The sequence below is a fragment of the Vigna unguiculata genome, chromosome 3 (assembly GCF_004118075.2).
Source record: "Vigna unguiculata cultivar IT97K-499-35 chromosome 3, ASM411807v1, whole genome shotgun sequence".
Classification (NCBI taxonomy): Eukaryota; Viridiplantae; Streptophyta; class Magnoliopsida; order Fabales; family Fabaceae; genus Vigna; species Vigna unguiculata.
Window position 1 is genome coordinate 8,670,133 of NC_040281.1, and position 16,130 is coordinate 8,686,262.

A 16,130-nucleotide genomic window follows, 5' to 3' on the forward strand; every position below is an offset into this window, starting at 1 on the left:
ATGTTCAGCATAACCCGAGAACATACAATCAGAGGTTTTTGAGCCTATTTTTCTTTTCTTAGGATCGGGTAACATTACTTTAGCTAGACACCCCAACACTCTTAGATATTTAAGATTAGGTTGATACCCTCTCCATAACTAATAGGGAGTTTACCCGTTTTCTTATGAGGTATCCTATTTTGTAAAAAGCATGTAATAAGAAGGGCTTCTCCCCAAAGGTTATCAGATGCACTAGAACTAATAAGCATGGCATTCATCATTTCCTTAAGAGTTCTATTTTTCCTCTCAGCTACTCCATTAGACTCGGGTGAATATGGTGGGGTTACTTCATGGATAATACCTTCTTTCACACAAAAGTCATTAAATAAAACATATTCACCACCTCTATCTGATTTAATCCTCTTAATTTTCTTACTCAATTGATTTCCCACTTTTATTTTATAAGTTAAAAACACATCAAAGGCTTCATCCTTACGTTTGATTAAGTACAGTTTAGTGTATCTAGAATAATCATCTGTAAAGGTTACAAAATAATTTTTACCACCTCTTGACATGGTTTGTTTTAAATCAGCTAAATCAGTATGAATTAACCCTAACAATTCAATTTAACATTCTACATGATAACATGTTTTCTTAGTTATTTTGGATTCTACACATACATCACATTTACCACTTTGCTTATCATTCATATTAATTAATCTTAGTCGTTGCAATTTCATAACATATGATGAATTCACATGTCCTAATCTAGCATGCCACATATCATATGAGTCAAAGATATAAGCAGAAGAACATGATTCATTTATAATTTCTGAAATATTGAGTACAAAGAGACCTTGATCACAATATCCCTTCCCCACAAAAACATTATTTTTTGTCATTACAAAGACCTTATCAGATTCAAATGACACTTTAACCACCACTTTTCCCAATAGTGATACATAAATTAGATTAACTCTGATAGAGGGCACATGTAGCACATCACTCAAGGCTAGAGTCTTCCCAGATGTGAGTTTTAGAAGAACCTTTCCTTTTCCTAGGACTAGAGTTGTCCTGCAATCACCAAGATAAACATGTTCTTCTCCATCCCATACACTAGTGTAGAAGGTAAAAGCACTCTTGTTTGCACAAATATGCCTAGTAGCACCAAAGTCTACCACCCGCTTGCTCACATTGGTCATCAAATTTACTTGAGAAACGACCGCAACTATAGTATCTTCCCCTTGGGCTATATTTACCCTAGGAGGATTGTCGTTTCTTGCTCTACGCCTGCACTGAGCTGCATGATGGCCTGACTTCCCACACACGAAGCAATTACCCTTTTTCTTAAAAACGGGGTTAGATCCATTAGAACATAAATTTCAAAAGTTATTTTTCCTTTCGTGATCAAGTTTGTTCTTGTACCTTTTTGAAGCAGGTTTGTCTTCTACCACGTTTGTCGTTGCAGATAGTGCTTTGGCCTTTGTAGTAGCACACTCCTTCCTGTTGGTATCTTCAATTATGATGTATGTAATGAGCTCTTGAAATGTCATTTGCTTGTGTCTGTGTTTCAGTTGTTGTTTATAGTTAGTGCAGGACAACGACAATTTCTCGATCAGAAGTTCTAAAACAAACTCATCAAGCAGAAGTATGTTTTCTGCTTTGATATCTTCAAGTAGTTTGTGATATTTGTTGATTTGAATCTTAATGTCTTTATCTTCGATCATCTCCCAGTGGTAGTAATTCCCTATGATGAATCTTTGTCGGGCAACGTCTTCGGCAGTATATTTGAGAATCAATGAATCCCAAATTTCTTTTGCTTCCTTATATGAGCAATACACATCGAACATATCATTAGACAAGGCACTAAGTAAGGTGTGTCGACATACCTTGTTTGCATGAGCCCAATCTTCCGCTTGTTTGGCATTGTATTCGTCAAGTTTTGAAGTTGAGAGAGTCATAGCTACTCCATACATGTCTAAAAGAGTAGACGACACACATTCTTGTTAGCATCGAAAATTCTGCCCAGAGAATACCTCAATTTTTGATACATCCGAAAATGGTTTTGCAAAGATGGTATGAGTTCCGAAAATATTTTGATTCTCTAGAGTAGTAGAGTTGTTGTTGTTGTCAGCCATAAGTCCTTAAGATTGTTGTAAATATCTAACAAATCACAAAAAAAGGTACTTTCTGAGGTGTGTAAAATCACTGTCCTTAAGGACTTATCCGCAGTGCGTTGCACAAGTCCCCCAGGATACAACAGGAACTTCTCGGATCTTTCGAGAATCTCATAACTAACAAGGTACTCTAAAACGAGTAAGTAATTAGACCTATAATAATAAGAGGAAGGAAGAACTAAGAAAACAAAAGATATAGGAAAGGAGAATGAAAGCTCAATTGGTGTGTCTTGGAGGAGGCAAAAGACATCTATTTATAGATGTGAAAGGACCTTGCAAATGGTGAACAACGGTAAAAAATTAAAGACCAAATCAAAACTGATTGTGAAATAATGGCCAAATCAAAATTGAAACACCAAAGCTTACCGCACAATTACGGATGAACTTAGATGGTATTAGGAATCAAAACATGGTCTCTAAAATAGACCTGCAACGCATCATTGATTGGTTCAAAACTGCTGCCATAAATGCAAAGATCATGTTTCTAGACTCTTATTCCCTTTTGAAAGATCCTCTATTTCCCAACATCTTATTTCTCAATTATGGATTTCATGGTAGTGACATTGGACCTTTGATGAATATTAGAATGTGGACTTTCATTTACTTTCTTCACTTGGACCACTTTTAAGAGATATTCATCTTCTTTTGATTTTGATCATTCTTTTATACTCTCTTTATTTTGTCTTTCATGTGGACTTTGAATATTTTTATGTTCTTAGAATTTTTGATCACACAAACTTTATTTTCAAAGGAGATTTTATAACCTTTGTCTAACATTTGAGTAATACTTAACAGATTTTGAGTAATCTCAGGTTAACAGATTTTGAGTAATTTCAAGAACATATAAGATATAAAAAACTTAATTTTATACCTGAATGAGTTTTAATTGAAACAATTCTTGTACCTTTCACAACAAGTTGTTCTCCATTCCCAATTCTTACCTTGAAAATATTTGATTTATTGAGTTCCTTGAAAAAGTTATTTATCATGAGTCATGTGGTTTGTAGAACCACTATCTATAATCCAATCTTTTGTAGATTTGTTGGTTATGACACATGATGTTGTAAGGAGTAGTTCCTCCTCTACTTTATCCTTCACAATTTGTATACATTTTCCACATGTCCCAATTGACTGCATTTGTGACATTTGACATTTGGCCTCCACCAACACTAGTTGGGTTGATGACCTTTTTTCTTGCAATAGGGACAAGATGGAAAACCTGAATGTGGTTGTATTTACTCCTTCTATTGTTTTTTACTATGAGAGCATTCTCTTCAGTGTAATTTAAATTACCTTCAACCGTGTCATGATCTTCTCTCATCAATCTTCGTTGTTCTTGTGCTTGCAAGACATGTATCACCTCTGTCAAGGTAATTGTAGACAAATCTTTTATGTTTTCTAAGGAAGCAATAGATGCCTCATATATTTCCGACACTGTCACCATAATTTTCTCAACAAGTCTGGAATATGGAAACTCCTTTTCCAACAATTTTATTTTGTTAGCAATACCCAATAATTTGTTTGAGTATTCTTTAATTGTCTCTGACTTTTTCATCCTTTGCATCTCGAACTTCTTTATCAATTTCACAACGTTCATGCCTCGAATATTCTCGTTCCCTTCATATCCTGCTTTCAAGTATTCCCAAATTTCTTTGGGAGACTTTAGAGTCATGATCCTGGTCATAATCATTTGTGAAACACTTGCGAACAAGTATGAATTTGACTTTGCCTTTCTCATTTTTTTGTCTTTATACGCTTTGATTTGATCCACTGTGAGATTTTCAGGCAAGGGAATATCATCTTTCTCCACGACTTCTCATAGATCTAGTCCCTCTAGATATGTTTGCATCATTATCCCCCATAGATCATAGTTTTCACTATCAAAAAGTGTAATAACGACATGTGACATATTTCCTTCCACTAATGGAAATGGCTTGATTGCATCAAATCTCCTAAAACAAGGATCAAATTGAGATAAGTAAAGATAGAGGGACCAAACCGATATTTTGCTACAAAAATGAGACCAAAAACATAATTAAACTTACATCAAATAAAATAATGCTGAAAATATTTACTTAATATATTTTTAATTAAATTAATTTTTAAAAAATATTTCAATTTTATAACTAATATTCAAATAGATGTTATATATATAATATTATATGAATAAAATAAAAATAAAAATTTCTTTATAAAATATTTTTTTTATATTTCTCATATTTTCAAAACTCCTAAAAAAATTTGAAATGGAAATAATCCTTCCATGGTTTTTAAAATAATTTTGAATATGAAATGTCACCCAGATTTAGTGCATTTTATAACTCAAAAGCTGTTTTGCAGTTTAATGTTGAATATAACATTATTATTTAGTAATCGTAATATGCATAATGCAATATAAGTTAATGGACACAAAATTGTTTGAGTTTAACAAAAAATATTAAATTCAAGCTTTAAATATACAATTACATTAATTTTAGAAGGATGTACTCGATAAAGAAATAATAAGTAATGAATTCATTCAAATATTTGGTCACTTTAGATAAATTTACTTGGTTGAATTAAATTAGTAAAAGTCTAAAATAACCTTCAAAAGTTATAAAATAAAAAATACTGTTCAATTAAGTCATGCAAAATTTTACTTTTAGTATAGTGATTGTAACAAAGTATCATATTTTTTTTCTCCTTCAAATTATTTTTCACTTACTTAGAATTTTATTCATTTAAAATATTTTATTTTAAAAATAGAAAGTGTTTTTAAATTAATTAATTAGTAAATAAATACGATTAAGACATTATGTTAACTTAAATGGCAACTAATTGTAACTAATAACAGACACCTTTGAAAGTTACACAGATGAATCTTACGTTTTAACCATGCAGGTGAGTGATTTTTGTTCTTCATTTGTTCTTGTCCATTCAAAGCTCTTCATCATCCACGTGGCTTTGTGATCTTTCATCAAATGCCACAAGGGGATAAGGTGCTTAATTCAAAGTTCACTGAAAAGCCAACATGGCAACAAATGGAATTCTAATTGGAACGACCCTAAAATTTCATTATCACATAAAAATGAACATTAAACACGAGCCTCTAGTTTTGAATTGCAGTACATAATTTGGGGTGTCCATTGTTTATTACTCTGCTACTTTCGTCTCTTCTTGTACTCTTGTTCCTTGTTTGCAGGAAGGAACATGGAAGCTGTGTGTGCTTTTTCTGTTGGCACACTTCACATCCCAACAGCACCAGAAATACCAACCCCATTTAGGAAATCCATATTCTTGAGAAACCATGTGAATTCACCTATTTCTTTGGTTTCTTGGGGCATTTCAAAATCCAAGCTTTTCACTGCCTTGTCGCCCCCTCCATTGACAGAATCAAGTAACCAGCCTGAGGCTGAGTCAGAATTTGAAGGGCAATCAGAAAAAATTGATTGGTACTCTCAGTGGTACCCTTTGATGCCAATTTGTGACTTGGACAAGAGGAAACCTCATGGGAAGAGGGTGTTAGGAATTGATGTGGTTGTGTGGTGGGATAGGAATGAGGGTGCTTGGCAGGTTCAAGATGATGCTTGTCCTCACCGATTAGCCCCCTTGTCTGAGGGAAGGATTGATCAATGGGGAAGGTTGCAGTGTGTATACCATGGCTGGTGTTTCAATGGCAAAGGAGAATGCAAGTTCATTCCTCAGGCACCCTCTGATGGCCCTCCGGTAATTGCTCTTCATCATTAATTCTAGTTCATGAATGTTGTTCTACTATTACTTCTAAATTCAGTGCATTTTTATGTTTCCTTTCCTTCGTATCCAGAACATACTACAAAATGCTTACTTTTCAGCCCCTTTTGCAATCAAGAGATTCTGATTTGCACGCACCATTTACTCATTTCCTGGCGTTAATTTTAGTTTGTCACAATTTCATGTTTTGAAACGTATACAACATTGATGGTGTGACCATATTATGTTGATTCTTGGAACATGAGTAGTGCCTTGTGAGTTATGTTGATCTGATGTTATGTTTCAGTAGACTTGTACTTTGTTTTTAATAACCCTATAAATTAAAAGTGAGTAACATTTACACCCCAAGTTTAGAAGTTTCGTTTATTCTTTGCTCTCTATATGCTATCTAAATATAGTTGCAGATGGGACAATTTGATAGTCACTAAATTTGGTGACAAATTGTGCAGATTCATACGTCCAAAAAAGCATGTGTAGCTTGTTACCCAAGTTCGGTGCAGAATGATATCTTGTGGTTCTGGCCCAATACTGATCCTCAATATGAAGATATTATTACAAGAAAAAGGCCTCCATACATACCAGAAATAGATGATCCATCTTATACTAAATTAATGGGAAACAGAGACATTCCTTACGGGTATGATATGATCTTTCCTGTATTGTAGATATGTATCTCACTTTCTTTTACATGAACCACTTCTATTTTTTTTTTCCTTGGGATTGCTAATCGGCATAGATATGTGTCGTAATGGAGGTTTTGTATTCGTGCATCATAGTACAACCATATTTCCTTCTTTGTGTATCTTTCTTACAAAATGATTATGCAATTCCAGGTATGAAATACTGATAGAAAATCTAATGGATCCTGCACATGTTCCATATGCACACTATGGACTAATGCGTACTGGAGAACCAAAAGGTAGGCTTGTAAGATGTATCTTTCTTCACTTTGAGTAAATTTCTATTTACTATATATATGACACTTACATATGTAGAGCTTATTGACAGTGAAAGCTGATAGAGAAGGGGGCAAGCCACTTGAATTGCATGTTGAAAAGTTAGATATCAATGGTTTTATAGCAGATCAGGGTTTGACCAAAAGCAGATTTATTCCACCATGCATTTTTTATGCATATACTCCAGATCAACCTTCCTCATCTGGTGAAACAAAGGTAACTGTTAGGAATAATTCAAGTGTGAGTCTAAATCTCAAATTGGGTAGAAAATGACAAAGTTAAAATCGTATAAGAAAAAAGACTTATAAACTCATTGTCTTAAGGTTTTGGATTAAAAATGATACCAGTTCTTTATGTGAGTTGGACTTATGTCACACATATATAATCTCTCTCTAATGAATACACCCTCTAAAAATAAACCCGTCACTAACATGTTGAGTAGATGCTATCTTTAGATCAAAAACAATAAATATGCAGTTTCTTTATTTGTTGCATGATGTGTGTTAAACTTTATGCAGAAACCATTAGCTCAGAAGAAAATGGCTTTAATCTTTATCTGTATTCCGGTTAGTCCTGGTAAAAGTAGATTAATATGGTGCTTCCCAAGAAACTTTGGAAAGTGGATGGACAAAATTGTACCACGATGGATATTTCATGTGGGACAAAACCTGATTCTAGATTCAGATTTATATCTCCTCCATGTTGAGGTAATTTCTATTATAATGTATAAACCATTTATCCAGTTGACTAATCAGTTCCATTAGTCTCTGTTTTTTCCTCCTCAAATTATTACAAGTTATATTATACTAAACAAAGTAATAACAAAGAGCTGCAACAACTTATTTCACAAGTTAGTATTCGATACATGAACTAAACAATTTTTTGTTGGAAATCTTATTTATACACATAAATTTCCTTGAAGTTTGAGTAGTACTTTTTCTTATCATTGGTAACACTCGAGGTACTCTTCCATTTCAATCATCCTACACGAATCCTATGGTTTACATCTCCTCTTTTGCCCATGAAAATAATAAAAGAAACATATTAGTAGTTACTATTACATATTAGCAATCCAAAATTCAGTAACTATAACTTTTTCAATTGATTAGTTTATTTAGCTTGCGTCTGTGTTTATTAGCATACGTGGCCATTTGCAACAAAAAATTTGATCAAAGTATTCGTAGATGATATTTTGAATACAAATGTTTGGTAGCAGACATCTTGACTTTATCATTGAATTTGTGCACAGGTTATTAATGTTTAAAATCTCTTTTCTCAATATTTTTAATTGATTGTTTATGTTAGTTTCTTTAACTTTGACAGATTGATCTCACAGATTTCAGTAACTATCACAAATTTTCGGTCTGCTGAAATTTATGTCCACTTTAGTTTGACTCCTTATATTTGGTTCTTAAATTCTTCTGATAGGAACATAAAATAAGGGATATTGGTCCAAACAATTGGCAAAAAGCCTGTTTTGTTCCTACAAAGTCAGATGCCCTTGTTATTGGTTTCAGAAAGTGGTTAAAGAAATATGCAGGTGGTCAACTTGAATGGAGAGGAAAATACAGTGGAGCTCTTCCTTCAACACCTCCTAGAGAACAGCTTATGGACAGGTATTGCACTTGAACATGGAGGTTTCAATTTGCTATATTTCAAATAGATTTGCTTCTTCCTTCAATATGTTTTAAGGGAAGAGTTGGTACACGTATACCTTTTGGTCACTGGATGTGGCAACTTCTGTTGCTTTGGTCCATGAAAAAGTCTATACAGATTAGTCCTTCTATGTATGGAATTATTTACAAGTTGACAGCTTTAAAAGGGTAAACTTGTTATAGATCTGTTAGTTTTTTAGAGATAAAGAAATGTAACAAAGAAGTAGCAAAGAAGAAACGTAAGATGAAAGTTTGTTTTTTTTGGGGAAACTGATATATTAGATAGGCTTGTTTGAAAACCCAATCAATAGCTGCAGATGATCAATAATTATGTTGTACCACACCCTTGGGGCTTCATATAAAGCTTTTTCTTAGCAAGTACAACTTGTCTTTTTTACCTTTGATCACACAACTTTCTGGTTGCTCAACATAAATCTCTTTTTGTAAAAAGCCTTAAAGGCGGATTAGACGTGCATATAGTAGTCGGTTCCAAATGTTTAAGAGTAGCATTTCACCACGAATCTTGCTTTGTTCCTGTTTATAAAGCCACAATTGAACTTTGTTCTAAACACCCATTTCAACCCAATGGCATATCTATCTTGTGATCTTGAAACCAGCTCCCATGTCTGATTTCTGTAAATCATGGACAGCTCCTCCTTCATTGCAGCTATTTCTCCTTCATAACAGCTTCTTCCAGACTGGCTGGTTCACCCATAGCTATGTTGCACATTGTTGTATTTCTCCTTAGGTAGATATCAAAAAGTAACCTTGTGCCACAAAATGCGAATCATTTATTGTTTCTGTTGGGTTTTTAATAAACTTAAATGTATTAACCACTATGGGTAACTAGCCGTCGTAAGAAACTAGCCGTTGTGAGTGGTTAATGCACTAGCCGTTGGAGTCTAGGTAGTTAATAAGTTAGCCGTTTATAGCCGTTTATAGCTGTTGAGAGTACAATGGTGAGGAAATGTGGGTCTATAAATATAATGTATTGTATGAATAACAACAACACAAGAGGTGAATAAAGTTTGTTCACAAGATTATAGAGTTGTTGTCTAACAAAGTGCTAACAAAGTGGTATCAGAGCCAGTTAGCTTGAGTGTTTGAGTGGAAAAGAGAGAGAGCTAGAGAGCTTGAGTGCTTGAAAAAAAAGAGCTAAGTGTTTGAGAAAAAAAGAAAGTGAGATGGCCAGTCTTACAAATAGTATTTCCCTGCCCAAGTTGACAAAGGTTGTCAACTATGACAATTGGAGTCTCAAAATGAAGGCCCTTTTTGGATCCCAAGAAAATTGGGAGGTGGTTGAAGATGGTTTCGATGAACCCACCAACACTACAGGTTGGTCAAATGCCCAGTTGAAAGTGCTGAAAGACGCACGTGTGAAAGACAAGGCAGCTTTGTACATCCTGTACCAAGCTGTGGACGAGTCTGGCTTTGAGAAGATTGCAAGTGCCAAATCTTTAAAAGAAGCGTGGGATATTTTGGAGAAGGCATATAAGGGAGATGACCGAGTGAAGCAGGTGCGACTTCAAACACTTAGAGGCGAATTAGAGAGCATGAGGATGAAAGAGACCGAAGGAGTAGCCGAGTACATTACTCGAGTTGAAACCGTGGCGAACCAACTTGCTAGAAATGGAGAGACGTTACCCGCTAGCCGAGTTGTGGAGAAGATCTTGAGGTCATTGACAAACAACTTCGAGAATGTGGTGTGTGCGATTGAGGAGTCCAAGGACCTATCAAAGCTCACGGTTGAAGAGCTTGCAGGATCTCTTGAAGCACACAAACAACGAAAGAAGAAGAAGTGGGAGCCACTTGATCAATTACTCCAAACGAAGATGTCAATTAAAGATGAGAAAGCTCAGAACACTCAAGGTAGAGGACGATATCGAGGAGGTATAAGAAGCGGTCTTGGTGGTAGAAGCCAAGGACAAGAAGAGAAAGAACAATCTAGTCAACAAAATTGGCACGGAAGAGGATGAGGTCCATGGAGAGGAGGTCAATCAAGCAACTCAAATGTTGAGTGTTTCAAGTGTGGCAAGTATGGTCATTATGCAAAGGACTGTTACTCAAGCAAGTGTTTCAGTTGTGGTAAGTCCGGACATTTTGCCAAAGATTATAGATCTGAAAGTAGAAAGGAAGAGACGATCAACCTCACAAAAGATGTTGAAGAAGAAGCGACATTGTTGATGATGGCGTGTAGCTCGGGAGCTGAGCATAAGCAAGTGGTGAACTCGGCAAGAAGACCAAGTAGCATGGAGAATTCAAGTTTGCAAGAACAGTTACAAGTTGAGAAGGATCTGAGAGTTGCACTGGAGGTGCAAGATGAGAAGTGGCGACTTGAAATGGATGAGGAGATTGAGCACAATAATACGTGGGTGTGGTCTGATCATTCAAAAGGAAGTCGGCCTATTGATAAGAACTCAGTTGACGACAAGTCGGCCACAAAGACAAAGAACCCAATGAGTAACAAGTCGGCCAAAGAGAAAAACAAGTTTGCCAGTAAGGATGCAAAAACTGAGAGAGCAGAGAACAAGTTAGCCACAGGAAAAGCGAAGTACAGGTCAACCATAGATAAAGTGAAAGGGAAGTCAATCATGAAAAAGCGAAGAACTTAACTATTCATGAAAGGGACAAGCACAATGTGGGAAGAGTTATTGCACGTTGGAAGCCGTGATGAAGAATAAAGGAACAAAGATGGAGAATAAAAGAAACATTTAAGTTTACAAGGGAGTTTTGTTGGGTTTTTAATAAACTTAAATGTATTAACCACTATGGGTAACTAGCCGTTGTAAGAAACTAGCTGTTGTGAGTGGTTAATGCACTAGCCGTTGGAGTCTAAGTAGTTAATAAGTTAGCCGTTTATAGCTGTTGAGAGTACAATGGTGAGGAAATGTGGGTCTATAAATATAATGTATTGTATGAATAACAACAACACAAGAGGTGAATAAAGTTTGTTCACAAGATTATAGAGTTGTTGTCTAACAAAGTGCTAACCGTTTCTTCAAACTCAATTGCAAGACTTTGATTCTTCTTTGAGTCACTCCAGCATTAGCTTTCATCTTCCATGAAATGCAAATCATTGAAAATAAGCACTTTTTACGGTTTGAGGCTTATAATATCCAATCTGCAGGTTCAGCCCTTCTGTCAAATTTATCACACTTAAGATACATACATATATGTGAGTAGCACAAGCAACCACAATAAAAAATTAAAAGAAAGTTTAAAACTAGACCAGGCCTCAAAAGGAGTTTGATTCTCGAATTTCAAGTAGGAAGCCTATTTTGAATGAATAAAGTTGTATTTGCAGCTTCAACCCACACCTTTGGTGATTCCTCTTGATAAAGCATACAACTAGGCTTCTCCACAATTCATCCATTTTTGCTTTCACTCGCTCCATTTTCTTGAGAAGTCTAACGAGCTGTTAGTTGATGTTCCATCACTGCTTCATCAAAGAATTGCTCAAATTGATTAGCCACGTACTCGTACAACATTATTTGACCTCAAAATTTGAACTTGAGTAGCTCCTATTGTCAACGTGAGCTTTGAACTTCTAAAATGTTGCAGCCGCTTTTGATTTGTGTTTAAGAAAATAAATCCAACACATTCTAGTTAAATCATCAATGAAAATAATATAAGAAAGAGGAACTCCACGAACAAGTTGACTTTTCAACATGTAACTCATTCCCAAATGATGGAAATGGTCCAACATTTTGTGTCATTTGAGCTTGCTGTGATTGGAAAAGCAGCTTGATCCTTCATTGGATTGAAGGGAAAGCTTTTTGGTTTTCATTTTGGCCTTGAAAATTTCTTGCCACTAACATTGTTGGCTACAATTTAATTTGAACAGGTACTGGTCCCATGTTGTGAACTGCAAGAGCTGCAATTCTGCATACAAGAGCCTGAATGTGGTTGAAGTAATGCTGCAGATCATATCTGTTGCTTCAGTTGGGATTGTGGCAACCATGAAGCAAGGTACAATGTCAGTGGCAACAAGAAACTCATTGGTTGTGTTAGCAGTACTATCCTTTGCATTGTCTCGCTGGTTGGCTCACTTCATATACAAAAACTTCCGTTATCATGATTACGACCATGCATTCCGCTGAAATGTGTTTTCCATTGTTCTTCAACCACATATATATTTGTATATATCCATACCATACGAAAGCTCCACAAGAATAAACCCAAATTTTCTCAAGTGCCAAAAACGGAACTGATCGGTGTGAAAAGTATTATGTTGTGTTGGGTTGCTTCCAAAAATACAAAGAAAACTAAGAATGTAATGAAGAGATGTTCAAGTTTCAAACTGAAACAGATCTCCCATTATTTATCCTTTGTCTTCTCATCATAGGATTATGGAAGAAGCTTCATAATCTCTTGTTTTATTTGTTTTTCAGCAATAATGTTTTCCCCCTTTAACTGTGAATTATTACAATATTAGTCGCCTCGCCCCCTTTGCTTGCAAAATCAGAAATAATTAATTCCTCATACAATTCTTATTACTCGGTGACAATTCAGGTAGGAAAATTTTAGTAAAATGGTGATTTTTGTTATAGTTATAATAATAAATGAATATATCAAGATATTCCTTAAATAGCAAGTAATTTAAAACTGGGAGATTGGTAACAATGAATATTGCAGTGTTTCTTCTCGGAATAAAGTAGGGCGACGAAATGTTTATATATTTAATCGGATGAAAAATCTTTAATCATTTTGATTCATTAAAAAAGTAATTAAAAACAAGATACATCTAATAAAACTTCAATTCAATTCACACATAAAAAAATTATTTTTTATAAAATTAGAAATAAATTTTGAACACTATACATTTAAAAACAAATTTTGCTTTAAAATATATTTTCAAAAACAGATGTAAGAAAGATTTAATTGTAAACAAAATGATTGAATTAATCTATTGACAGGGGTTGATAAAAATAAAATGTTTGAACAATATGATTTGGTAAACAACGGTTAGTGATTTATAATGGGTTAGTAAATACAAACAAACAAGTAAACGGAAACGGAAGAGTGAAGAAGTTAGCACACTATACTTACACTTACACCACTGAATGACGGGTCACCAGATTCAGATCCACCGTCGCCATCATCGTCACCGTCACCATTAACCTCTTTCTCTAACCCTACCTTCTTCTCTTTCTCAGATTCAGATCTCAAACCTAAAAATGAAGGACTCCAACTCCACCACCGGTAGCAACAGTGGCAGAACCGAACCCATTGCACAAAACATCATAAAACTCATAAGCAACCTTTGTTTCTCCGTCTTCGTCTTCTCCGTTCTAATCTTCACTGTCATAGCCATAACCTACCAACCACCAGACCCATGGCTCCAGTCCACCCCAGCCCTAACCAACCTCTTCACCCAATCTCAAAATGCCACATTTCAAATCGACTCCTCCGTCATCAAAACCGGCGAGGACCTCGCCCCCTCGCCTCAGGACCCTCCCCTACCCCCGCCGACCCCTTCCGCCGCCGCTGTAACCGAAGCCGTCATCGAGAAAACCGAACAGCGAATTCTAAATTCCACCGCCAACTCCACAGCCCCGCCGCTGCCCTCTGTCGCCGACTGTGACTTAACCCTAAATTGCTCCGATCCTCGCGTCCTTATTGCTGTTCAGAGGTTTAACCTCCGCGCGTTCAAGTCCATTGCCTTCTTCGACTATCAGCCGCCGATGAACGGCTCCTCCACCGGCGAGTGCGACGTCGCGTGGCGCTTCCGGAACAAGCGCGAGCGGTCGTGGCGCAAGTACCGCGACTTTCGCCGCTTCAAGATCAGCGTCACCGACGATTGCAGGTACAAGGTGGTGCACGCCGGTGGGTGGCACTCCGGGGCCAATGCTCGCCGGAACTTTACGAGGACTGGCGCTGGCAGGGGTGGTAAGACCCTGCCGCCGCGGGTTTCTGCCCGCGATGATGAGATCAATGACACGATTCCGACTTTGGGATCGGAGAGCAACTTTAGGAATGGGAAATATTTGTATTATTCACGTGGTGGGGATTATTGCAAGGGGATGAATCATTATTTGTGGAGTTTCTTGTGTGGGTTGGGGGAAGCTATGTATTTGAACAGGACTTTTGTTATGGATTTGAGTGTTTGTTTGGCTTCCAGTTATAATCCCAGTAACAAGGATGAGGAAGGGAAGGATTTCAGGTACTATTTCGATTTCGAGCATTTGAAGGAGACAGCTTCGATTGTTGAGGAAGGTGAGTTCTTGAGGGATTGGAAGAAGTGGGATAAAACTCATTTGAAGAAGAAGAGGGTTCCTGTTAGGAAGGTTGTCACTCACAAGGTGACTCCTATGCAGCTTAAGAAGGACAAGAGTACGATTATATGGAGGCAGTTTGATGCACCTGAGCCTGAGAATTATTGGTACAGGGTTTGTGAAGGTGAGGCTGCTAAGTATATTCAGAGGCCATGGCATGCTTTGTGGAAATCGAAGAGGTTGATGAATATTGTAACGGAGATTAGTGGAAGGTTGGACTGGGATTTTGATGCAGTTCATGTGGTTCGGGGAGAAAAAGCTCAGAACAAGGAGCTGTGGCCTCATTTGGATTACGATACGTCGCCGGATGCTATTCTTGAGAAGCTTAAAGGAATGGTTCAACCTTGGAGACATTTGTATGTTGCCACCAATGAGCCTTATTATAATTACTTCGACAAGTTGAGGTCAAATTACAAGGTCCATTTGCTTGATGATTACAAGGAAATGTGGGGAAACACGAGTGAATGGTATAACGAGACGACTCTTCTCAACAATGGAAAGCCTGTTGAGTTTGATGGGTACATGAGAGTTGCAGTGGATACAGAGGTCTTTTACCGTGGAAAGACACGTGTGGAAACATTCTATAATTTGACTAAAGATTGCAAGGATGGGGTCAATACATGTTGATCAGGTTGGCACTACTGGTGTTGATGCTTATTTAGAATACATGGTACACTCTTTGGATTCAGTTTCAGATTCATACAATTGGGTTGAATATGAGCTACTTGTTGTACTTGCCCGTTCTTTTATTGTATTGATTTTGTTGTTTATCATGATTTTGTATACATACACTTTCCTTCAATTGGCTCAAGCTGTTAAAATCATTCTTATTCTTTTGTTCTCCTTTCTCATCAGAATGTCTGTTTCTAAAATGACCACACTGTATTGAAATTTAAGAAGGGTTCTTTGCGTAGGAAGCCCATTGAGATTTCATTATCTTTGATGTTTGCGTTTGGTAGTTGCTCTGCATTATATAATTTTTCTGAAGTCATATGAATACGATAAAATATATGGATGACTACACTTCATCTTTAAACACACCACGTTGTTGCCCCGATGATGTTCCATCCAAACTTTTGACAAGATCCATGCATAGCCCAAATTATTATGTGACTCATCTACCTACACTTCCTTTACTTCTGTATTTTGACTGCTAGGAATATCAAGTTTACCCCGTGCCACGGCCAACAAATGACACTAATTTTCAACTTGAGGATGACTTTCATTGTATCAATCTTTCTTCCCTTGCACGTGTCATGTCTACAACCCATAGAAGGTCTGTGTTATTGAGATTACAGATTACTCCCTCTCTAATGTGTGGTGGCATCTCTAAATTGGAACCCAGACCGTCATTTTTTC

At 36.4% G+C, this 16,130-nt stretch overlaps 2 protein-coding genes across 2 annotated transcripts; both read left to right on the plus strand.

Moving 5' to 3' along the window:
• The first annotated feature begins 5,185 nt into the window (after window positions 1–5,185).
• On the plus strand, window positions 5,186–12,863 carry LOC114174997 (protochlorophyllide-dependent translocon component 52, chloroplastic). The gene is made up of 7 exons (XM_028059746.1): window positions 5,186–5,861; window positions 6,335–6,522; window positions 6,719–6,804; window positions 6,894–7,057; window positions 7,360–7,548; window positions 8,270–8,457; window positions 12,341–12,863. The coding sequence occupies exons 1-7, from the start codon at window positions 5,346–5,348 to the stop codon at window positions 12,594–12,596; spliced, it is 1,587 nt and encodes a 528-aa protein (XP_027915547.1). The 5' UTR covers window positions 5,186–5,345; the 3' UTR covers window positions 12,597–12,863.
• Window positions 12,864–13,477: 614 nt separating this feature from the next.
• On the plus strand, window positions 13,478–15,688 carry LOC114178855. Its single transcript, XM_028064977.1, has one exon. It carries the CDS (start codon window positions 13,674–13,676, stop codon window positions 15,396–15,398), a length of 1,725 nt encoding a protein of 574 aa, XP_027920778.1. The 5' UTR covers window positions 13,478–13,673; the 3' UTR covers window positions 15,399–15,688.
• Window positions 15,689–16,130: the final 442 nt, after the last annotated feature.